This window comes from Emydura macquarii, unplaced genomic scaffold, assembly GCF_026122565.2.
Source record: "Emydura macquarii macquarii isolate MOO-44397 ecotype Brisbane River unplaced genomic scaffold, CSIRO-AGI_Emac_v2 contig_3692, whole genome shotgun sequence".
NCBI lineage: Eukaryota > Metazoa > Chordata > Testudines > Chelidae > Emydura > Emydura macquarii.
The window spans coordinates 12,427,738-12,451,118 of NW_027133829.1; the positions used below are offsets into that span (position 1 = coordinate 12,427,738).

The 23,381-nt window shown below is 57.7% G+C and overlaps 2 protein-coding genes across 3 annotated transcripts; one reads left to right on the top strand and one right to left on the bottom strand.

The window, feature by feature from the left end:
• Window positions 1-3,143: 3,143 nt before the first annotated feature.
• SLC25A28 (solute carrier family 25 member 28) lies at window positions 3,144-7,940 on the bottom strand. Of its 2 annotated transcripts, XM_067537039.1 has the most exons (4): window positions 7,314-7,940; window positions 6,745-6,973; window positions 5,169-5,225; window positions 3,144-3,804 (listed from the first exon to the last, which is right to left on the bottom strand). In XM_067537039.1, exons 1-4 carry the CDS (start codon window positions 7,596-7,598, stop codon window positions 3,287-3,289), a joined length of 1,089 nt encoding a protein of 362 aa, XP_067393140.1. In that variant the 5' UTR covers window positions 7,599-7,940; the 3' UTR covers window positions 3,144-3,286. The 2 variants fall into 2 exon arrangements, with proteins under 2 accessions (XP_067393140.1, XP_067393141.1); XM_067537040.1 differs by lacking the exon at window positions 7,314-7,940 and having other exon boundaries at window positions 6,804-6,940.
• A 2,528-nt stretch (window positions 7,941-10,468) lies between these two features.
• ENTPD7 (ectonucleoside triphosphate diphosphohydrolase 7) lies at window positions 10,469-21,372 on the top strand. Its single transcript, XM_067536947.1, has 11 exons — window positions 10,469-10,579; window positions 13,998-14,203; window positions 14,511-14,661; window positions 15,160-15,263; window positions 15,745-15,801; window positions 16,325-16,473; window positions 16,565-16,731; window positions 18,223-18,547; window positions 20,160-20,245; window positions 20,369-20,530; window positions 20,976-21,372. Exons 1-11 carry the CDS (start codon window positions 10,518-10,520, stop codon window positions 21,202-21,204), a joined length of 1,698 nt encoding a protein of 565 aa, XP_067393048.1. The 5' UTR covers window positions 10,469-10,517; the 3' UTR covers window positions 21,205-21,372.
• Window positions 21,373-23,381: the final 2,009 nt, after the last annotated feature.

Sequence of the window (23,381 nt, forward strand, 5' to 3'; positions counted from 1 at the left end):
AAGCCACTGCTGTGCCTCAGAAACAAATCCATGTACTTAAAACCCGCGCATTGCAACGCCGGCACCTTCCTTCCAGCCCCCCTCTCTGCCACCCGCCGCGCCAGCTCCCTGCCCCGCTGCCCCGCGCTGTAACCCTGCTCAGCTGACTCCAGGCACGCTTGGGTCAATGGTTTGGCCCTTCTTTTCCCAAAAGGGTCAACGCCCCTGTACTGCCCCCAAACCCTCACGTAAGGGAAATGCAGGCGAGGCCCGCCCATTGAGACATCTCCTCCTGCCCTCCCAGAGAGAGTCCTCCCTCTAGAACCCCTGTGCACCCGGCTGGCGTCCACAAGCAGCTCCGGGCTGCTCTTCTTCCCAGTCACCACCAGGGGTCAATAGTGAGCAACACCCGACGTAAGGCTTCAGGCCACAAGACAGCAAAATAAATAAATACATAGACAAAAATCCCTCTTCAAACCCTGCTGAGCTCAGCAGTGTCACGCGGCAGCAGCTGGGGCTGTTTGAAAAGGTTCTTTCTCATCCCGATTTTATTTTATCTATCTGTTGTACAGCTATCATCTATCTCCTGCATATCTATCTACGTCTATCGTATATACATGTCTATCTATTGTACAGCTATCTATCGTATACCTATCTACATCTCTCTCTCTCTCTGTGCTCTCTGTATAGATCAGACCCAGACGTTACAGTAAATATTGAAAGAATAAGAATTGGGGACGCCATCCAATCATTCACAGGCAAGAACCAACCTCTTATCATCAGGGCTCATGATGCATTTTCCCGAGGGCAGCTGAACTCATGCTCACCTACCCCAGCGTGTCGGTGCCAGAAGCACCTGAGATAGCCCCTGCCAGACACAGGGGATTGGATGAGCTGGCTCATTGCTCTGATCTGGGAGAGCAATTCCTACGTTCCCACAGCAAAGACGGCCAGCCGCGTTGCTGCCTGCCATGTAGAACTGAGCGGGTAGCAGGAAGGTATTTAGGGCACAGAGAATTGGTGACGTTAAAGATGCAAGAGACTTGCTCAGCCAGGAGGACCTGACCCAAAGGCTTTTAAGTCCCTGCAGGCCTTTAATTTATTCTGCTGGGTTTTGGATCAGGCCCTAAGTGTCTGTCTGTGCCAGCACCGCAGGTACCCCCAGCTGATGCGTTACACACACTGGCCCAGCCAAAGCCCAGCTACAGGCTCGTCTCCTCTCCCCAAGTGCAGGAAGCTATGGCCCACTCCTGGACCACAGCCGTGAACACAGCAGTTGCCCTATGGGCCGTAGCTCGTCCTCTCCACTATTAACCTGCATGAAGCCAAGAGCCCCCACACCACCCCCCGCTGCTATTATTCACCCTTCTCCATCTCTCACCCATGCCCCTCACTGCCCTCCCCGGGGGCGGCTACACTCCCGAGTGCACCGCTTTCTCAGCCCACACACGACCCCGCAGACACATTCAGGCCGAGCAGCTGGGGAAGGTCAGAGCTTGCAGCCCAGACAAATCTCCTGCAGCCTCCCCCACTCCTGAGCAGGATCCACAGCAGCTGCTGAGCAACAGGTTACACGGCCTGGACACCCTCTCCAGGACTGGAAAGAAATAACCCAGCCGCACCCCCATCAGCCAGGGCCCCTCATCTTCTCTGCGGGCAGCCAAGGCACCTTGTCCTCCTTGACTAGCAGCCAGAGGCTCTCCCCCTACACCTATCCCTTCCTCCCCCAGCAGCAGCCAGGGAACTCCTCCCTTTACCCCCAAATCTGCAGGGACCCAGCCCCTGCCTACAGCTCTCAAACAGCACCTCTATCTGCAGAGCACATCTCCTCCCATTGGCCACTGCCCAGCCCCCTTCTCCCCCCAATAGCCATCAAAACCAGCCCCATCTCCCCTCCCTGTCACTCTGCCCCCATACTCCCAGCCACTGCCATTTTCCCACCCCTTCTCGTTCACCATCACCTGCCCATTTCCCATTGCTTATGGCTGCTGTCTGACAACCCTGCCTCACCAGCCCGCACAGGGGGCTGCACTAGGGAAGGATACAACGTAATTTTAGCCTCTTAACATCTCAGCCAAGGAGCCTGCAACAGGCCCCAAAGAACCATTCCTCTGCACTCAGTCCTGGCTGGGCTTCACTCACAGACCTGATAGGGCAACAGAACTGGGAAAAGGACTAAGAGAGGAGAGACTAAGGCTAGAGAGGGGGAAGAGGCAATCTCCACATACACCTGCAGTACAGGTGCCAGCCCTGCTCCGGCAGCAGCAGAACAGAATGCCAGACTAGGGTAAACTGCAGGCTATCCACTAGGATTGACACACAGTCTGGGAGTGGAACAAGATGCTAGAGGGAGTCACGGAGCAACCGTAGAGGATTCAAAGTATTAGGGCTGCAGCAATCAGGGAGGCCAGAAACAGCGAGAGCTCACGGAGGGGACAGTGGATAATGCAGATCACCATCCTCTCACGCCCTGACTGGAGGTGGCAGAGGGTTATGGTCTCCTGCACACAGCCCCACTGAGCAGGTCTACACATGCCCCACCCAGCTCCAGGCAGGGCGGTTTCAGCAGCTCAGCAGAGTTAGTTACATCTCCCCATGGTGCAAGCTGGACGCACCCTCTGCAGCCTGTGCAACTGCATAACAGGGGCTGGATAGCCCCTGAAAGGGCCCAAGCCCAACCCCCCGAGCTGGGCTTTACAGGAGTGAACGAGGGACATGACCATAAAGCAGAATTCTTTATTGGAGGCGCCAAGCGTAGGAACAATCACCAACCTATAAACTCCCCGCCCGGACAATCCTTCCTCCCAGCCGGCACCAGGGCAGTTGTGTCAGGTGTGCATCTGTGTGTGCGTGCTACTAGACAACGGCTAAGTTTACACTTCCTGCCAGCCGGACGCCAGATGAGAGCCCCTGGGCACTCCAGGCAATAGCATGTCCTTTCCTTGGTGCATCTGAGCTCTGACTTGCCACTGGTGGTTCATGGCATTTATCACCCCCTAGAGACCAAGAGCTTTAGGTTAAAGGAGATTTGTTAGGGGAAGAACAGGAACCCAACTCCTTCGTGGAAGTGCAAGGGCAGGTAACCGGGCTGTAACTTCCAGAATGGCATCAGTCAAGTGTTCTGGGACAGAGACAGGCTGTGCAGTCTGAGCAGAGCTGCAGCAGCCACAGGCAAGAGATGGCATTGCTAGAACCCAAGGGCTTTCCTGCCTCTGTCTCCAGCACAAACCAAACCAAAAGGGAGACACCAAAAGACAGAGGCCGGGAGGGGAGAAGAAGTGGGCCCAGAGCAGGGCTGAGCTCTGACTCACTTCCCAGCCCGGCGCTCTTCCTGTCGCTTGGTGAGGATGTATTTGAAAAACTCATACACGGACCAAGCAATGGCTGTAGAGGGCATCTGGTAGATGACCCGGGCCTGGACCCCACGGAAGTAGGCAGTCACACCGCCTACTTGGTACACCGTCCTGAAGGCATTGGCCATGCCTGTGATATGTCCACTGATGTTGGAGTTCAAGGCCAGGGACTCCTGGGTGTTGAGCAGCGTTTTGCAAACGTCCAATGGTGTGGTAGCCGCGGCGGCCACAGCACCCGCGCAGGCCCCCGAGACCACGTGGGAGCCAGGGTTGTACTGTCTGTGCGGGTTGAGCTGCTCCTGCAGAAACTCGTAGGTCATGAAGTGGATGGCTTGGAAGGGGATGTTCATGGTGAGCTGGGTGGTGTAGCTGCGGTAGAAGGCCCCAGCCCCTTCGTTGCGCCATACGGCCCGCACACAGTCCGTCACTCGCTGGTACGGCGAGTTGTACATCTGCATCCTCTGCTTGACCACTTAGAGCAGATAGCAGCAGTGAGCAGGCAGCAATGGTGTCCGGCGGCCGGCCAATGAGAGAGAGAGAGAGAGAGAAAGGATGAGTACAGTGGCCAGGGAGCTCCCTGGTTTGCATTCTCACAGGCATCAGAAACCACTGACAAGGAAGAGCAGAGAACCCGATTCAAGGTCCATAATTCCCAGCATCCCCACACCAGCCAGGAATCTAGCTAGCCCAGCTCCGCACCTCACCACCTTCACACCTGGCTGCACACCCCGGAGCTGCTACGTTCTTTTGTTTTAGTCAGAATTCGCATTACTGACCACAGCATCTACATCTTCCCAACTCTTCCCGTCACGGCTACACACCCACTAGGCAGTCCGACAAGCCCCTTCCGCGTCATTCCATCGCGCAGGTGGATCTCAGGATCCAGGGCGTATCTCAACAGCATCTTCCATCCCAGACCATCCCGAAGTATTTTACTAATTCAGCCACCAGAGACATTTGCTCATCTACTGCTGAAGCACAGCCACTTCTGATGGAAACCAGCAGCCGTTCAAGAGCCAAAGTCCAACACAGCACATCAGACACTATCTCGGACTGCAACTGCAATTCAGGAGGCAAATACAACTAACTAACTGGGCTGGAATTTGGCCAGGACACCAGGCCTAACACCCATCTCCTGCAGGAAGAGCCAGAGCACACCTCAGTGCAGGCCATGGGGCTCAGCACTACCACAGGGAGGGAACAACACCCAGCGAGCCAAAAGCACCTGGGTATTCCTCGGGGGGGGAGGGGAAACTCCAAGCAATGCACAAACCCGACTCCTTTCGCCTTTGTAAGCGGACTCAGACTGAAGTCTATCTTGGGAAGGCTCCCCCAGGAACACCCTGCAAAGGGGACGCAGGCCACCCCCCCAGAGCAGAGTTTCTCCTAGCACTCTTGCCTTCTCCCTAGCTAGGAGTCTCAGCACAGGTGGCCCCAAGTGAGACCCACACTCATCACAGTCCAGATTGCTGGTGAGCTGAATTCAGATCCACTGCCTAGAGCGGTCGCTTTCTCTGCTGATCCTCGTGACACTCATGAGCACAAGTCCCAGGGGAAGGCCTGCCCCTAGATCCCGCCAGTCTGAGGCTTGCTCTTTTCTCCCAGGACAGAAACCTTCTGGCTAATTGGCTCCCTAGCTGGATACCACTGAGCCATCCAGGTCTGGGCCCTAGGCAGGGGATGCTGCTCTCTCCAGGACTCTCACTAGACGGGACAGAATGAGGAGCACCCCATGTGCCACAGACAGGAGGACAGCAAAGTGACAAATTCAGTTCGTGTAGAAAGGAAGCACCCCACACCCTCACACCCTTGCAGAGGGGATGGGAACATCGTTACCTTCCGCAGGGTTCATAGCTGCATCATGGAGCAATGTTGCTACACACCCCGCTGCACCTGTAAAACAAGAACTGACACATGTGAGGGGAGGAGAGGGCGAGAGACCTGGGGCTCCATCGAGCCCCAGAGCCCCTCGCCAGAGAAGAGGGAGACACCCCCTGCCAGGACCCCACTACCAGAAAGAAGATTGGTACACTCCTAATGCAGCCACCACATCCTGCCCAAGAGGAGGGCCAGATGCCAGCAACCCCCCCTAGGGAAGGAAGCCTCACCCAGATTCAGAGCCTGTAAATTGGGGGGGAAGTGCAATAATTTGCCAGGTCCTTATGGAGGCGACTAGGCTTCACTTAATACCAGCACCTGCTAGAGAGAAGGCACAAGCAAGAGACTCACAAGGACCCCACGGGACAACGCCTCACTGTGTGTCAGAGTGAGAAACCACTCCACAGCCAGGATCCCATTGCGCCCCGTACCCAGCAGGGTGAAATACCCCTCCCCCCCAATGCAGGTCCAATGAGTCCCAAATCTATTCTAGCACATCAGCATGGGGAGCCAGAGAAAGTCAAAGGCCCGACTGGGAATGAGGCATGGGAACTCTAAGGGCTGCATCCTGAACCCTGCTCCGCTCTACCTACCCACAAGGCTGCAGTCAATCCCAGCTCTGAGACGAGGGGAGTCCTGCAGGCAGCTCCCATCCACAGGTGTTGCTGTGAGCAAGGGGTAGGTGTTGGCCAGCTCCCAGCCCCACTAACCTGTACCTAGGAACAGCTCAGACAGGTCTCTGAACAGGTGTAGGCACGAGTACAGCACTTCACCCTGCCCAGCGCCAGGCTGGTAGGGAAGGGTGATGTGGAGCCAGAATACTGCACAGATGGGCTGCTAGCTAGTGACTGGAGAGAGGACATCGCTTTAGAACATCAGCTCCATCCTGAGCAGACTGGCCTGTGTGCAGCACATCTAAGCCCACCGCACTAAGTATCAGCCCTGGCCATTGCGGACCATCGTATCTCCCTGCCCACTGACCGCCATCACCCTGGGCACAGCATCACCAAGGAAACCATGTCCTGGGCTGGAGGAGAAAAGAGTTGCCATTACAGCCCCTTGGGGAGCCACGCAGCAAGCAAGGCCCTGGACCCTATGAGGACCCGATTCCTGACTGCCCAAAGAACCGGCAGCTATACAGGCTCTAGCACCCGCTCCCCTCCCACTACTGGGGCACATTTGTTTCCCCCCTTGCTGTACCTGGCCCCATGAACAGGTCTAAACAGGCAGCAAGCACCTCTCCCCTTGATGCACTATAGCCACTGCGACACAGCCCCTGCCTGCCGTACAGCCAGTGCAGCGGGGTGCCCGGCGCGAGCTCCAGCAGGGCTGGCTGAGAGCAGGCTGGAGCTGTGCAGTGCAGGCCAGGGTACAGTAACTAGTCAGGGGAGAGAACCCGCAGAGTCATCCTGGGCTAGCACAGGAGACCTGGCTGCCGGGTCCCCCTGACTTTACAGCCCAGCCAGCAGAGCCTCAGCAGCTCAAGCCCCTGGGGGAGGGCGGTGCAGGGACGCGGTGCAGGAAGGATCAATACCATTGGCCACATGGCTATTGCCCCCAGCATGGATAACATCACTCAATGTCTTTTTTAACTTTTCATAGCAGGCGAAATACAAGGCGTGGGCGGGGCCAGCCCCGCTGGCCGTGATGTTCATGCCCCGCATCGGCCTCCAGAAACCCTCCGTCTGCACGATGCGCCACAGGGCCTCCAGCACGTTGCGATAGCGGGCGGCGGGCTCCGGCTGCAGGCTCTGCATCCGCGTCTGAAAGCGCAGCAAGAGAAGGGCTGGGTTAGCGGGCTCCAGCGACCCCGCGGCCAGCCCAGCCCCGGCCCCGGCCCGCACCGCCGTCTAGGGCGAGCGCCCGGCCCGGCCCGGCCCGGCCCACCCCGCCCCGGGGGCTCGGGCAGCCGGGGGCAGGGAGCTGAGCTAGCCAGAAGGCTCCTGTCCTGCCCCGGGCCAGGGCGGCCAGCCTCGTGCGGGGCAGGGGGCGGGGCGCCCTACCGGGCACCGTCCGGCCCAGGCAGCCGCCATCCCCGGGGCGGCCCGGCCCGGGGGCTGGGACTGGGGCGGCCCCGGCCCGGCTCGGCTCGGCCCGGCTCACCTTGACGCAGTCGATGGGGTACATCACGCAGTGCTCCAGCACCCCCGCCACGGCCCCGGCCAGCATGTGGGTGGAGACGGCGGCGCCCTGCGGCAGCGCCTCGTAGTCGGGGTCGGTGCCCGGCTCCGGCCGCCGCGCCGCCTCGGAGCCCCCGGGCCCGGCCCCAGCCTCCGCAGCGCCGCGCCGGGCCCAGCCGGGGCCCCCGTCCAGCAGCAGCAGGATCCGGCCCGGCTCCGGCCCGCCCCCAGGGCCCGCGCCCGCCCCCGCACCAGCCCCCAGCTCCATGGGGCCGCCCGGGGCCTCCGATCCCGCTCCGGGAGCCGCCGTATCAGCGACGGGCCGCGTCCGGCCGGAGGCTCCCGCTCAGCCGACCCCGCCCCCTCCGCGCCCATTGGCCAGCCGCACATTCTGCCCCGTCCACCGGTAGCTTCTATTGGCCAGTCTTTCCATCCGCCCGCCTACCGACAACTCCTATTGGTCAGCCGCACGCGACGCCTAAATATCTACAACTCCCATTGGGCAGCCGCTCCCTCCGACACACTCATCCACAACGCCTATTGGTCAGCAGTATCATTAACCCGCCCACCTGCAGAGCCTATTGGCCAACTGATTCTTTTCTCCTGCCCATCTGAAGAGCCGATTGGGCAGACGATCTTTGACCTTTTGTCCTCTTCAAGCTTTATTGGTTCCCCCTTTCCCTCAAAAGCGCCGTTATTATGGAAGAGGGACAGCTATTGGGTATTCCTGCTGCCACTCAGAAACGCGCGCCTTGATTGGCTCCTGCTCTGAGGTCCAAGGCGCGTGTTATTTGTTTGATAGCTCCTGATTGGTTCTTTCATGGTAGTTACGCTAAGAAGAGGGGGGCGGGATAAGCGTTAGCTGATACCGCGATTGGCTAAAACGACCCGAAATTGGGCGCGTATCTTCAGATGATCCCGCCCAAAGGTGGGCAGAAGCACACAGCGGCCTCTGCGATTGGGCAGCACTCCGGTGACGTTGGCCAAAGAGAGGGAGCGACGGATCAATAACTTGGTGTCTGATTGGCCACGTCCGTGACATAAGAGGAAACGTTGGGTTCCTCTGGCCGGGGCGGTGCAGAGTCTCTTTCATTCTGATTGGCTCCTCACCCTGTAGGGGCGGGGTTCCGATGCACAGCGGGCCACTGATTGGGTTTTGGGAAGCTGGGCGGTCTAGTACGATCCAGTCAGACGGCGAGTCTTTCGGAGCTCCGCCCCTTCTCTCATGAGGGCCTCTCATTGGCTGCCTGCCTCTGGTCGCCTTGGTGACGTGGCTGCACACCTGGCCCGGCAGCCGGCCCGGCGGCGGCGCACTCGATTGCGGGGCGGCTGGGGACTGGGGCGGAGAGACGCAGCCTCGGGCCCGGGAAGCTCCGTGCCCCGCCCCCCGCCACGCCCCCGCCACGGGCCCGCAGCCCCGCCCCCTGCGCGCCGCCGCTGGAGCTGGAGCTGCTGCCGGGCAAGCGCGGCACCGACGGTCGGGGTGACGTGCCGTGCCGCGCCAAGCCGCGCCGAGCCGAGCCCGGGAGCGGGGCCCATGGCCAGGTGAGCGGGTGGGGGCGGGGCAGCGCGTGGCGCGGCGGGAGATGGTGACAGGGCCTCGGCCCGCCCCGCCGGTCCGGACCCCTCGCCCCCGGCCGCTCCGGAGCCGGGCCTGGGACCTGCCGCCCGGAGCCCGCCGCCGGCCGAGCCCCGCACCCCCTTGTCGGGTCATGCCCGAGCCCTCGCGGGGCCGGCGGCGCTGCCTGGTGTCCGCCCGGCCCTGGCCCCGGCGTTAGCGGGCCGCGGAATGGCTGCGGTGGGCTCGGCCGGGGCGGCCCGTCGGGCTGGTGTCGCTCTGTCAGTCCGAGGCCGGCGCGCGGGGAGTTGTCCCTTTACAGCTGGTGCCTGGGCCCGGAGGCCGCGACTCGCCCGCATCTCACAGGCGCGCTGCGGAAGAACCAAGCCTCGGCCCGTGCGCTGACCACTGGGCCACGCTGCCTCCTGGAGCCTGCCCCCGCCTGACTTGTGGGTGCGGGACCTGGATCGGGACCCATCCCCTGGGCTTTGCTGGGACGTGGAAGGGCACCTGGCCGGGTTTTGCTGGCCTCTGACACTTTTTGAGTCCCCCTCACAGGAACTCGGGGGGGGGGGGGGGGGGCTGACATGGACAGTGGGGTTGGCATCTCTTGCTTTGTAGAAACTTGTTTGCAGTCTTCTTGTAGTCCTGTCAGTCCCAGGATACCGGGCGGGGGGCATATCTTTTATTGGACCCGCTTCTGTGGGTGAAAGAGAAGCTTTCCCACAGCACAGCAGAGCTCTTCTCCAGAGCAGGGACATGTGCTGGAACAGATGGTTTAGCATAAGTAGTTAATGCCTATTTCAAGGGACCGTTCAAGGTGGGGGGCTTGTTAGCATTTCTCCAGTCATGGATGCATCAGGGACGCAGCAGTGGGAGGAGGAGGAAAATGGCTGTGTGGGAGGGTTTATGTGGGTTACAGATGGTTGCAATGAGCAGTCAGCACTCAGTCCTATTGTTCAGAAAATGGGCGAAGAGCATGGAGTACGAAACTACATTACGCTAATGCTGCTGCTTATGAGTCTCCCCTCTTCCAGCAATTTCATCAGTGCCATTTTCCTTAACAATACTTCTAAAGTAAAATTGAGTCTACACATGCATTTTAGAGCACTCTGAAATATTGACTCTTCAGCCAGAAGTGTTGTGGCTTGAACTGGTGTGTGAGGAGGGAGAAGAAGGTAGAGGAGAAATCAGTGTGTTTAAAAAACAAACCTCAAAACCCAGGCACTAGCATAATGTGTAACTGACAGACCGTCACCCCCCCAATGTGTTATATGCCCCTTCCTGCTGCTTCTGGGTGTGGACAGCACCAAGCTCACTGTGGGAGCCAGTGGTAGGCTGGACAGTGCAGCTGCACCTCTGAATTAGGGGCCAGGGGGGACATGTGTATTGCACTGAGTTCCTGGTAAGCGACTAGGAGGCAGTGTTGGCTTGATGGCTCTGTAGGATCCTACAGGTACCTGTTGCTTCTCCTTGTGCTCTCACTGCTCCCTTCTGTCCTCTTTCAGGATCAGCGTTTCGTGCCTGTGCCCAGCGTCATGGCATTTCACTGTGCCCCTGGTGAGCCTATGTCCCCATCAGCGGCTGGCCCTGCTGGGACTCTTCCTTGGAGTCTGTTTCCTGCTACTCATGGCAGCCACAGATCTGCGACATTGGGGCTCCTCTGCCCCCCCAGACAGGCAATTTGAGAGGTGAGTGAGTCCTGGGTGGAGTCTCTTCCCTGTGCCCAGCAGTGGAAGAGAAGCTTGACATCACAGGCATTTCTGAAATGTGAGATCACAAATCAGTAGGACACTGCATGACTTGGCTATAGTTTAGATTATACAGGCAGGATAGATTAGGCCATAGAGGCTTGGCAGCAAACCAGGGTGCAGAGAAGTTTCTGTAGAATCTAGCAAGAGGGAAGAGGGCCACGTAGCAGGATTTGTATGGCTACAAATCCTGATCCATAGGAATATGACTGTACATTTCAGTTTACTGGTCTCTTGCTCAGGGAATGGAGACTAAATGCACAAAATGGAGAGGGATCAAAGTCTAGTGAAAACAGTAATGATGTGTGACTGGTGTAAGCTAGTGACATGACTCAGTAGCACAAAGATTAGAGAAGCCATTTCTTGACACGTTAAACAACTGCTTCTTGAAACCACCAGTTCCAAAGCACACAGGAGCAGAAGGTATTCTCACCTTAGTCCCCAGGAACATGAAACAGCTCATTTAATAAGGAGGCCCCGTTGATCTCTTAAGCAATATTGACCACAGTATAATCAAGTTCAGCATTCTCAGGAGAGAGAGCGCTGAGAAAAGAAACTTCAAAAAGGGGGATTTAAACTAAAATAAAATAGAGGCTCTACTATATTAAAAAAAAAAAAAAAAAGAGAGAGAGAGAGAGAGAGAGAGAGAGAGATTAAATTCTTTAGACTGCATGGAAGCTGCTTATGAATCACCATGTCCCCCTCTGCGTATAGACAACAGTTCACAGTAAATTGTTCAGATAAATAGAAGAAGTTGTACAAATATAGGGAGCTCTATACCTTGCTTTCACTCTCTGCTCAGAGCTCTCTAGTACTGCTTCATCAGGGGTTTATCCGGCAGATGATCCTGACAGGTACACATTTGACCACTTAGCCCTTTGCTGCCAGTCTTCTGAAGAACAGCACACATGATAGAAATGTTATGCAGTTTACTTCTCCCTGTGAGATCCTTGCTTTTGAGTCCAGGATCTTCCCCATAAAATGAGGAGCAGCATAGCCTCCCACCAAGGAAAGCGTGGTGCTTTGCACTCACCCACAGTTCCTCTCCAAAAGGATATTGGAGATTAAAGTTAAAAGATCCTTGGTGCTCTACTTGGAGTGGACTAAACCCTCAGAGTCTTTCCAGGTTCTCTTTTCTCTAGGTATCAGTTCACTGGACAGTGCTGTTCCCAAGAGTTCTGTGTCTGTCCAAGTCATGTCTGACTGCATATCACAGTGCGTGTCACCTGGCTGGCCTGAAAGGAGAAGGTGACACTCGGCTGCCACGTCAGCCTGTCTCAGGGATGTCTCCATCACAGCTATGTGTGATCCTCTCCCCACACATTCCCAAGTGTCAGTGCTTGCACTGCCCACTAGGAAGGAGTCCTGTTTTAGCCTCTCCACCCTCCAGAACTCATTTCCGAGACAGAAAGGCCAAATGCTCCCACCGCCAAGAAAAGCTTTGTTTTCTCTTGGGGAGCCTTGTACTCGCAGTTGGCCAACCATTTGCGTAGGGTTTGTCCCTAATGGTTCCTCCGTCTGCATGTTGGAGTGTTGTCTGAGACTGCACTTGAAAGAGGGGATTTGCTGCATGTGGATAAAGAAACCCCTTCCCGGTTACGCTGTTGGCGTTGGCCTGGTTGTTGCTCCTCATTGCAACGTCTCTCTGGTTGGAGCAGCCCTTGAGCTCCTTATGCCCCAGGAGGGAAAATCCTGCACAGATGGAGTCTGTAGAGAAGGGAAGTGGCCAGTCAGACTAGGCTGTGGCCATGCGGAGGCTGTGACAGCACTGGGGCCTTGGTTTGCTTTTCTGAAGAGCTCATCCAACAGGATGCTCTCTTCCCCCACCTACAGCTTGGAGGAGCCTCTCTCTTCTCAGCCCATTAGTTTTCATCGCTCCCTCCCGGAGGCAAGTTTGTATTGCATGTGGAGGTTCTTGATTTGGCTGTGTTTGCTGGGAATTTTGCATCCTGCATAATGGAGGGACTCTGTGGGACATTCGGGAGGTGGCATGTGACAGACGGGGTTGCCTGGCTTGGTGTTGCTGTGCCTCTCAAGGGCTAAAACTGGTAAGTTGTGGGGGAGTTGCATGAGGCTTGTGTGAAGGGGCTGAGAGGCCAGAGGGAGTCCTGCTGGAGCAGCAGAATCTGAAGGTCAGTAATTTTCTCCTCCCTTGTCACAGTGCTGAGAGCTCTGGCTATAACACAATTACCCTGGAAGAGGAGGGCCAGCGAGGCGCCAGCTCTGTGCTGGGCAGTTTTACTTACAGCACCAGCTTCGGGGGCTCAGGCACGTCCCAAGGGGCCGCTGTAATTGAGTTGATGTTGTTTATTGGCCATATTGCAGCCCTGAGGTCATTTGAGCTTGGTGGAAGCAGATGCCTTGGGCTGGGTAATGGTGCTGAGCTGCGGCATCCTAATTCTGTTAGGCCTTCTACTAATGGAAAAGTGAAGCTGCTGCCTCCCGGTCCTGCCCTGACTCACGCGTGTGGGCAGTTAGCTCACATTGTGCTGACTCGGCCAATGGGCACAGCTGCATGTGCTGCTGACTGTGGGCCTGCGATGGAAGGGATCAATCAGCCCTATTGATCTGTCCTGGGGATCCGGAAGAGCTCATGTCAGTACCCTGAGGGAGTTGAGCTTTCTTGCCGCTTTGGAAGAGGGAAGCAGAGCTCTGAGGCGAAGCACTTTGTGCTGCATCAGCATCGTTTGCTAAGGAGCAGGGAAGGCTCCATCAGGCTGTGCGGTTATTACACTTGCCCTATGGCGTCTGGAAGGCCAGCCCAGACTGGGTCGGGGGGGGGCGGGGCGAGGCCCTCTCATCGGGCTTGCTGCCAGGCTCATCTCTTGATGGGGAGAACTCTTCCCTACTCCCACAGCGATTGGCTGATGCTCTGAACGCTGATATTCAGTCCCCGTTCCAGTGTCAGACTCTGGCCCCGCGTAGGGAGACCATGGGGGCTGGAGTCTAACGTTTGATGCAAACAATCAGTCCTGGACAGATGAAGGCTGGTAGACACCTCTCCTGGGTCTGACAAGCCTGCCCAACTTCAGACATTGTGAGTGGAACTTCCCCAACATCACGTGGCTGCCCTGACTACAAGGGGTCCCTCCTAGTGCAGCCTGGTGGAACTGAGTCCTTGCTGTCTCCTCCCACCTCACAGAAGTATTGTCCATGTGCTCCCCACTCGCTTTCCCTGTGTAAAGCCCACCCAGGGGTCTCACCCTTCCGGAGGCAGAGTGCTACACGTCACCGCAATGGTCATGCTGTGTGGAACAGGCTGGCTCCCAGCCTTCACGCTAGTCTGATCTCGGCCATGTCCATGTTGCTAGGAGCTGTGCTTGGGTGGGCGCTGATCATCCCTCTTCCACTCTCTCAGGTATATGGCCCGGGTAGGAGACCTGGAAGCTACCGACACAGGGGACTCAACGTTAAATTACGGGATTGTCGTTGATTGTGGGAGCAGCGGTTCCCGGGTTTTTGTGTATTTCTGGCCACCGCACAATGGGAATCCTCATGACCTGTTGGACATCAAACAGATGAGAGACCAGAGCAGCCAGCCGGTTGTCAAGAAAATCAAGCCAGGTCTGTGCCTGCTTCTTCCCTACTCTAGGTCAGGGGAGGTCTGGGGACTAATGCTGGCTTTCTTTCCTGTCCTGCGGGGTGAGGGGCAGTGCTGGTGAGGGCCGTGCAGATCAAGGAGCTTGTCCACTCTGCAGTTTGGGGCAATGGTCTTGTCCCTTCACCTCCCCCAGATGGGGGCAGTTTACATTCCACAAGTCCCTGCCCTGTGTCTGAGTGACAGAGCTCTGCTCCCAAAGCAGCAATTCTCGGCTGCCCCTTCATAGGGGCAGTGATTTATTTCTTACTCCGTTTCCCCTTTCCCGTGCAGGGATCTCTGTGGTGGCAGCAACTCCAGACCAAGCCAGTCACTACATGCGCCCGCTGCTCAGCTTTGCTGCAGCTCACGTGCCGGTGACGAAGCACAAGGAGACTCCGCTCTACATCCTGTGCACAGCGGGCATGAGGCTACTGTCCGGGAGGTGAGCGCCCCCCGATGCACCTTGCTTGTCTCACTGGGTTCCACCGGCATTGGGGTACCCCGAGACACTTGGTGAGCCAAGGAGGGCACAGAATTCCTGAGAGAACTCCGGTGCCGTGCAGAAGGGCGAAGGGAGCGTGCCGATCCTGAGAGCAGCCAGCAGGTGCTCTGGGGCAGAGGCGATGGCTTGGGGATCCCAGTGGTGGGGGGCAGAGGAGAGGCGTCAGGAATCCTGGAAGGGTGTGGAGGGGGGTGTTGGAGTCACTGCAGCCTTTGTAATGAGAGGCAACATTTCAGTCTCAAAAGAAGCAGATGAAACACCAACCTCCTAGCTCCAAGCCAGAACGGGGGTGTTGAGTGGGAGGCCCAAGGGAATGAGCGAGCACGCAGTGGGTGGGCGGCTCATTGCCTCTCCTGTGCCCTCTGCAGGCAGTGGGGGGAACGTTTGGACTGTGGGGACCAGGGCGCTCACTGCCGGTCTCTCCTGTGCCTTCTACAGACAGCAGGCTGCCATCCTGGAGGACTTGGTAAAGAATGTGCCCCTAGAGTTTGATTTTCTCTTCTCGGCATCCCAGGCTGAAGTGATCTCAGGGAAGCAGGAAGGTAATAAGAACACCTAGCTCCTGTCGTACCTCTGTGTGCTCTGTGAGGGAGCATGGAGAAGGCCAGGCTTCACTGCAGCTACTCTGAATCCAGGCCTGCAGGAAAAGAGTTGGCTGCTCCCTCCTGGAGAGTTGGGCTTGGGGGAGGGGCCAGTGCTGCACAGACAGGTTCTCACTCGAAGGCCACACAGTATTGGCAGGACGAAGACGATGGGACTCTGTGCACTGGATTCCCTAGAGCCCGACTGCCCCTGAGCTGGTGATGCAGAGACTCGTGATCTGTCACGCGCTGGTTCTGGGCTGGGCAGGGCTCTGCACTCCCTTAGGACAGTTTCACCAGACCTATCAGACACGGAGAGAAACCCCAGAGTGCTGGTCCCTCTGCAACCCAGGGACTGCATGTTCCAGGAGCCAACAGTGGCTCCAGTGTCCTGGCTGTCTCTGGGTGCTTTGCCAACCCAGTGCTTTGTGTCTCCCCCCAGGGGTCTATGCCTGGATTGGGATCAACTTTGTCCTGGGGAGATTCGATCATGAGGAGGGTGAGTCCAGCCAGTGCCTGTGTCTCTTTGTAGCCTACGGGGTTGGAGCTCTGCTGGAGTCGACCCAGCGCCCATAGCAAACCAGGGCCTGGCATGTGGACAGCGCCTGCTCCTCTGCCCCAAAAGGTGGAAAGGCAACGGCCCCCTACTGCAGAGGAGGAAGAGTCCCTGAGCCCAGTGGGGTGGGGAGAGGGCTGGGGGAGAGGGCTGGCGGGGTGGTAGAAATGGGACGGGGTGATGGGTTTGGAGTTGGTCGCTCCGGAAGTCGCTGTCAGCTCCTGATTCTTCTCTGTGGAGCTCTCTGCAATATGCAGCAACCAGGCTGAGATCCTGACCCTGTCCCTGTCCCGGTGAGAGGCTGCCCCGTGCAGTTCAGTTCCCAAGGCCCTGACCTGGTGGGTGAGGGGGCAGGGAGGCTGCTCTGAGGTTGGTTCCTGGGGCCTTACCGGGTGTGTGCAGGGCAGGAGGCTGCCCTGCAGTTTGGTGGCGGGGCCCCTCACTGACGTGCTGCTGTGGGTTGCAGAGGAGGACGCGATGGTCACTGTGGCACTGGGGGGTCAGAGGGAGTCCCTGGTGCGGAAGCGGACGGTGGGGATCCTGGACATGGGTGGTGCCTCTCTGCAAATCGCCTACGAGGTGCCCGGCCCGGAGGCCTTCTCTTCCCCACAGCAGGTGCGTATCTTGCCAACTGCAGGACGATGCTGGGAAGCAGCCCTGGCACTCTCCAGCTCGGCCGCACTGCTCACCCCTCTCTCTGCATCAGGATGAGGCTGCCAAGAGCCTGATGGCTGAGTTCAACCTGGGCTGTGACGTGCAGCACACGGAGCACGTGTACCGTGTCTATGTCAGCACCTTCCTGGGCTTTGGGGGCAACTTCGCACGGCAGCGCTACGAGGAGCTTGTGCTGAATCAGACCCGCGGCCATGACAGGTAACGCTGCCGCAGGCTGAGCAGAGCCCCTTGGCGCCTGCCTTGGACCTTCCAGTGCCCGGAGTCCTGGGGCTGCAGGGCCCGTGACTGGAGGTCTGATCTCCGCACTCTGCAGAAGCGCAAGGCGATGCTATCAGATGACTGCTTTAAAAGGGCCCTGCCTTAGTCTGCAGGGCTGCCCCCGCCCCCTCCAGGCGTGCATCAGTGCTGGAGGTCCTCCTCTCCCCTGAGCATGCTGGAGCCCCTGCAGCCTCTCCCCAGCATGTGTGCATCGCAGCCAGAGTGCCTCACTAGCAACACAGGTCAGTCTTTCCTTCCTTAGACTCCCCCAGGTCCTGCAAGGCCAGCCCAGCCTGTGGGGGGCGCTGGGGTCTAGGCATCCCCATGGAGATCAGCCCAGGGCCCTTGGCAGGAATCTCAGCTCCAGAGCCCACCTCACTCTGTTTGGGGGACTCCAGTGCTCTCCCAGGGCACCTACCTTTTCTCACGAGATGTTTTCTTGTTGTGTGGGATCTCCCTGGGGGAGATTAATTGTGGCGTTAAGCTCCCCGCCCGCTTCCTCTTCTCCAGACAGCTGACACCTCAGCTCTCCAGCTCAGCCTCTCTGCACCAGGATCCTGCCCACCATGCCAGCCTGTCTCTGGGCCCTCCCTCCCCCCCGTGGGCTGTGATGGCACTGGGACTCTCTGCCAAACGTTTTGCAGGCTGGAGGGGGTGTTAGCTTGTCTCAGTCAGGGTGAGATTCTGCAGCCGATTCAGGCAGATGGACAGTGAGGCAGCAGCAAGTGCAGCTGTGTGACCACACATGGCCCTAGCGCCCAGAGCACTACGCTGCCGTCCCAGCTTCCCAGTACCCACTGCATCCTGGAGGCCGTTATGGTGCCTCAGCTGCCTCTCCTCCCTCAAGCTGGACTCTTCCACCTCCCCCAATGGGACTGCTCAGCCCAACACCTCAGGCTGCAGGAGCCCACGTCAGCATTGCCCCCGCCCCACGCTGAGCCAGTCTCTCTCTGTCTCCTGCCCTCCATTTCTCTAGCTCCCTTCTCAGAATGCTGCATGGAGTTGTAGGCAGGGCCAGACACACAGTGCCCAGAGCAAACCTCCCTGCCAGGACTTCAGGGATAGTCTAGTGACGGTAACCCTGTTCCAGCTGCCAAGGCTGGGGCTGTGTCCCCCCGTGGGGGTAGGGGTGTTCCGGGAGGTGGGAGGGTGTGTCCCTTTGTTGTGTGTGTGCATGTGCACGCGTCCAAAGGCAGCGTGTGCGTGGCAGGTGCGTAGGGTGTGTGCATGAGTAGTGGTGGCTGTGCTTGTTGGGGTGAGGCGGCTTTGAGCAGGCAGTGACTGTTCAGTGCTGACTCAGCACTCGGGTATTGGCAGGGGCGGTGGGAGCATGTGCAGCCAGCAGGGACTCTTCCCAGGAGCAGGCGGGTGCAGCTCTGTCAGTGCAGAGCCCCATTAATCGACCGGTCTCTTTCCCGGCTCTCGTTCCAGGCTGCAGGGCCAGCAGACAGGGGCCAGCCCTGAGATGCCCTTTCTGGATCCCTGCCTGCCTGTGGGGCTGGAGGACGCGGCAGAGAGGGGTGGCCAAACCCTGCATGTCCGGGGGCGAGGGGACTGGCAGGCCTGTGCACAGCTGCTGCGGCCTCTGCTGGCAGGAGTCGATGGCAGCCAGGCCTCCCTGACCAGCACTTACCAGGCACCCATTGACTTCAACAACAGCGAGTTCTACGGCTTCTCCGAGTTCTTCTACTGTTCCGAGGACGTGCTGCGTCTCGGGGGCCACTACCAAGCGTCCCGCTTTGCCCGCGCAGCCCAGGTGAGCGCTGCACTGAGCCAGTGCCCTGGGGGCTACTCCCTCACACCCAGCTTCACCCGCTCGGCCCAGTGCCCAGGACACCGGAGCCAGGGCTGTGCTCTGGTTTCACCTGCACTGCCCAAGTGAGCCCACCCTGACCCAGGGTGTGAGGGCTGGGTTGTGCCTGTGGGTGGCCACTTCCACACCCCCAGGTTCACCCATGCTGCCCAGGCGAGCACCCCCCTGAGCCAGTGACCATGGGATGTGCTTTGCTGGGGGATGAGCACGCTATTTTGTGCCCAGCTTCACTTGTAACATCCTGACCCTTCTCTAGCTCCCATGAGGATCCTCTTTGAGAGGGTAAGTGGCCTAGTGGACGGAGAAGCAATAGATGTGATGTTTTGTTTACAAAGCCGTCTGATACCGTCCCACATCACATTCTCATAAGCAAACCAGGGAGCTGTGGGCTAGATAGAATTACTATGAAGTGCTGCAATATAATATAATATAAAGTGGTGTAAGACTGCTTGCTGTCAGACTGGGAGGGCGTATCTAGCAGGGTTCCACAGGCGCCCGCACTAGATCTGGTGCTATTTAATACTCTCATTAATGACTGGGATAATAGAGTGGAGAGTATTCTTAACATATAGTTGGGAGGGGTTGCGAGCGCTTTGGAGGACAGGATTAGAGTTCAAATCGATGTGGACAAATGAGAGAATTGGGTCTCAAACCAACCCAACAAGATGAAATTCAATCAGGACAAGTGCAAAGTACTGCACTTAAGAAGGAAAAATCAAATGCAGAACCAGGAAATGGGGAACAGCTGGCTAGGCTGGGGCCTCTGAGAAGGGTCTGGGGGTTATAGTGGATCACAGCTTGAATGAGAGTCACCAATATGATGCAGCTGCAAAAAAGGCTAATATTGTTCTGGGGTGTATGAATAGGCCTGGGACATGGGAGCTAATTGTCCTGCTTTACTTGGCACTGGTGGGGCCTCAGCGGGAGTCCTGTGTCAAGTGCTGGGCACCACAGTGCAGGAAAGATGTGGATGAACTGGAAATAGTCCAGAGGAGAGCAACATGACCTCCTGAGGTCCCTTCCCACCCTCATCTATGAGGCTATGATCACAGGTCTAGAAAACCTGACCTGTGAGGAAAGGTTAAAATTGGGCTTGCTTCGTCTTGAGAAAAGAGAGTGAGGGGGCATCTGATCCCTTGAGGGCTGTTATAAAGAGGGCAGTGGTCAGTTGTTCTCCACACCCACTGCAGGTAGGGCAAGAAGTCAGTTTTCATCTGCAGCTAGGGAGATGTAGGTTAGATAATAGGAAAATCTTTCTAACTCTCAGGGGAGTTCAGCTCTGGAACAGGCTTCCAAGGGGGGTTGTGGAATCCTGTCACTGGAGGTTTCTAAGCACAGGTTGGACAAACACTTGTCAGGGACGGTCCAGGTTTACTTGGTCCTGCTCAGTGCAGGGGGCAGGCCTCGAGGTGCCTTGCAGCCTTACACGTCTGTGGTCTCTTTGCTGTGCAGGAGGGGAGTGGTGCTGTTACTTTGTGCTTCGCTTCACTGGGGCTGCCCCAGGGAGGGCGTACCAGTCTCCGCTGACGGTGCTCTCTCCCCCTTGCTGTCCCAGGATTACTGCAGCCTCAGCTGGTCAGTGCTGACTCAGCGGTTCCAAGAGGGCCTGTACTCACCTCACGCAGACCAGCATCGCGTCAAGTAAGGAGCTTCCCCTCTCCATGAGCACGCCTGGGGCTCCATTAGTGTGTGTCTAATGCCAGGGGCCCTCGGAAGCAGGAGGCCCTGGCATCTGGTTGATTGTCCCATGTGCTCTGTCTGCAGGTATCAGTGCTTTAAATCTGCCTGGATGTACCAAGTCCTTCACGAGGGTTTCCACTTTCCCCTGGATTACTCCAGCCTGCGTACAGCCCAGCTGGTGTACGACCGGGAGGTGCAGTGGACACTGGGAGCCATTCTGTATAAAACACGGTTTCTGCCACTCAGGTAAAGCAAATTTGAGTTGGGCGCCCAGGGGCCTGGCCTGGCCTGGCCTGCAGAGCAGTGCATTGGCTCCAGGGATTCATAGGTGCCAAGGCTGGAGGAGACCAGGGTGATCATCTCATCTGCCCTCCTATGACACAGACCAGGGAAGGTCCCCACGATAATTTTAGAGCAGATCATGATGGAGAATCCCCCTCAACCCTTGGTAAATTATTCGTGGTTAATTACTCTCGCTGCGTGTCCACTGCACTTCGCAGTTGCACAGCAGCTGGAGCTCCTGGCTACTCCAGTCCCAGCAACGGCACGGTCGGGAGCGGTCCTGGCCATTCCAGTCCTGCCCTCTCCCAAGCGGGGGTAAGACAATGTGCATGTGCTGCATTGCCACCTGCCATGTTAATTCCGTGGTGGGCGGTGCTGACCTCGTCCTTTCTCACTCCTCTCTGCATAGGGATCTCCGGCAGGAGAGCAACCGGCAGGCCCACAGTTCTTGGTTCCGCCTCTCCTTCGTCTACAACCACTATCTCTTCTTTGTCTGCATCCTGGTGGTGCTGCTGGCAATCATCCTCTACCTGCTGCGGCTGCGCCGCATTCACAGACGCCAGCTGCGCTCGGCTCCACTCAACCTGCTGTGGCTGGAAGGGGTGGTGCTGCTGCCAGGCCAGGAACCGGGGCCCTGACCCTGCCACAGCCCAGGAATCTGTCTGATTCAACCTGCGCCAGGCGCAGCAGCACCCGAACTGGGACCTAGGCTGGGCACCAAGTGACCAAAGTTTCCTGTCAGTGGGTCCATCTCCCCCTAAGGAGGCAGAACCAGTCTGACCGGTCCTGAGCAGCACAGGACATGGCTCTCACTCACGTATTTCTGACAAACACTGAACGGCTTGGGGAGACTCCCTGCTGGGGCAGGCGAGTCACAGGTGGTCTCGGCAGGCAGCGCTAGCACTTCCTGCGCACCTGTCAACATAAGAGGCAGGCATGGCAATGTAAAGGCAGCACACGGGTAGCAAATCAGAAGAAATGCTATCTTGCAAACCTATGGAACTCACTGCCACAAGACACCAGTGAAGCCAAGGATGGATAGAATTCAGAGGACAACTCGACAGGGACCAACGAGCATTGCTGCTGTTCCCTCTGAAAAGTCAAATGTCATGAGGGACTTAGGCTGTCAGACTGAGCCAGCTCCTACCTGCCAGGGAGCCTGAAGTTTGTCCTCCCCTGCTGGAGGCACAGAGCAACCCTCACCCCTCCCGGATGTAGCCTTTGCTCAGTTCTCTCCTGTGACGGGACCCGGAACCGTGGTCCTGACTTTATGCTCAGACTGTCTCTGCAGCAGTGGAGGATGGCTGGAGATGGCCGGCCGCATGAGGTGGTTCCCTTGGTTCCAGCTAGCTGCTTTGACATGAGGCTTGTAGTGTCCAGAGGGTCACGGTCCCTCACCCATCTTCAGAGGGACAGGAAAAAGGGCTGAGCATCAACAAGTCTGTGTCCTGCGTTCCTGAGCCGTACAGCACTTCTGCTGATGTGTCCTGGGCCCAGGCAGTGGGGTGCCCCTGTCCTTAGGGCAGCATGCCCCAGTCTGAGCTGTGGAGTTTCTCTGTCTGACAGGTGGCAGCACTTGGTAATTGCACACTGCTGGGCTGAATGGTTTCTTTTGCCAGAAGCTGTTTGAAGGAATGTTCTCTGTGGCCCCATCCCAACCTCAGGGCTTCTGTTCCCCCTTTTCACCCTGCCTGGGCGCTGTAGCCCTTGTCTCCTCCATCAGCACCTGGCTGATCTGGACTACTTGACTGCTTCTCTCCAGAGCCTGGCTCAGGGGTGGCTTCCAGCTTCCTCCAGCCCAGCTGTTGGGTAAGGAGTTGCATAGAGCAGAGGCTGCATCCCAGCAGCTCTCTGCTACCTCATATGGCTTACCTCTGTGTCTGGAGCAGTGTTTCTCAACCTGTTAAGTAGCAAGTACCCCCTAACTTCTGAAAATCTTAATAAGTACCCAACACTGTTTTGCACTCTGAGAAATACAATCTTTCCCCTTTACCATCGGACGACTATTTCTCATACAGCAGGAGAGTTTACCACTGGACGACTATCCTCCATATAGGAGCAAAGGTCAGCGCCAGCCAGTCACTATGGCCTGAACCGCGCAGGCTGTGTGGGACATTGTTATACTGGTAAAATCCAGGGCTGATGCTGTTGGGCAGAGCAGTGAAACTGACCCCAGAAGTCGGTGACTCTCCGCCTGCTTTCTGGGCTGCTTGCCTGCCCCTGGGCACTGGGTGGGTTTTCAGCGCTGGGGCGGAGGATAGGCTGGGACCCGGGGATGTGCCTGTGTGCTGCTTGTCATCCCCAGGGGTACGTCTACCACAGGTTGAGAAACGATGTTCTGGAGGGGGCTGACGCTGGCCTCAGCAATAGGATGAGAAGGACCAAGCGCTTGTTCTCTATCTGCGACTTGAGGCAGTCCTTGTCTGCAGGCAGACGGGACCTTCCCCATCCCAACACCCCCCCCGCCCCTCCCCCAGTCCTTTGCTGCCAGGTCGCTTTCCCCACCAAGGGCAGTTATCCCTCCCCCTACCCGTTCTGCCTGGTGAGGTAGCCCATGGAACCCCTGGGGCTAATACCTGCCTTCCCTCCTTGGGCTCTTGTCCCTCCCCCCAGCTGGGCCCTGCCTCCACTGAACCCCTTGCTCACTCAGCTTACTTGAATGCCAGCTGTTCCAATGACCAGCAATAAACAATCCATCCACCCCCCATGGCAGCTTCTTGGTCCATGTGTGCTAGCCTAGCCCTGCTGCGCTTTATGCTGGTACCAAGCTCTTGCTTACCACAGTCTCCAGTGCAGGAGGTCTTCCCCTCACACT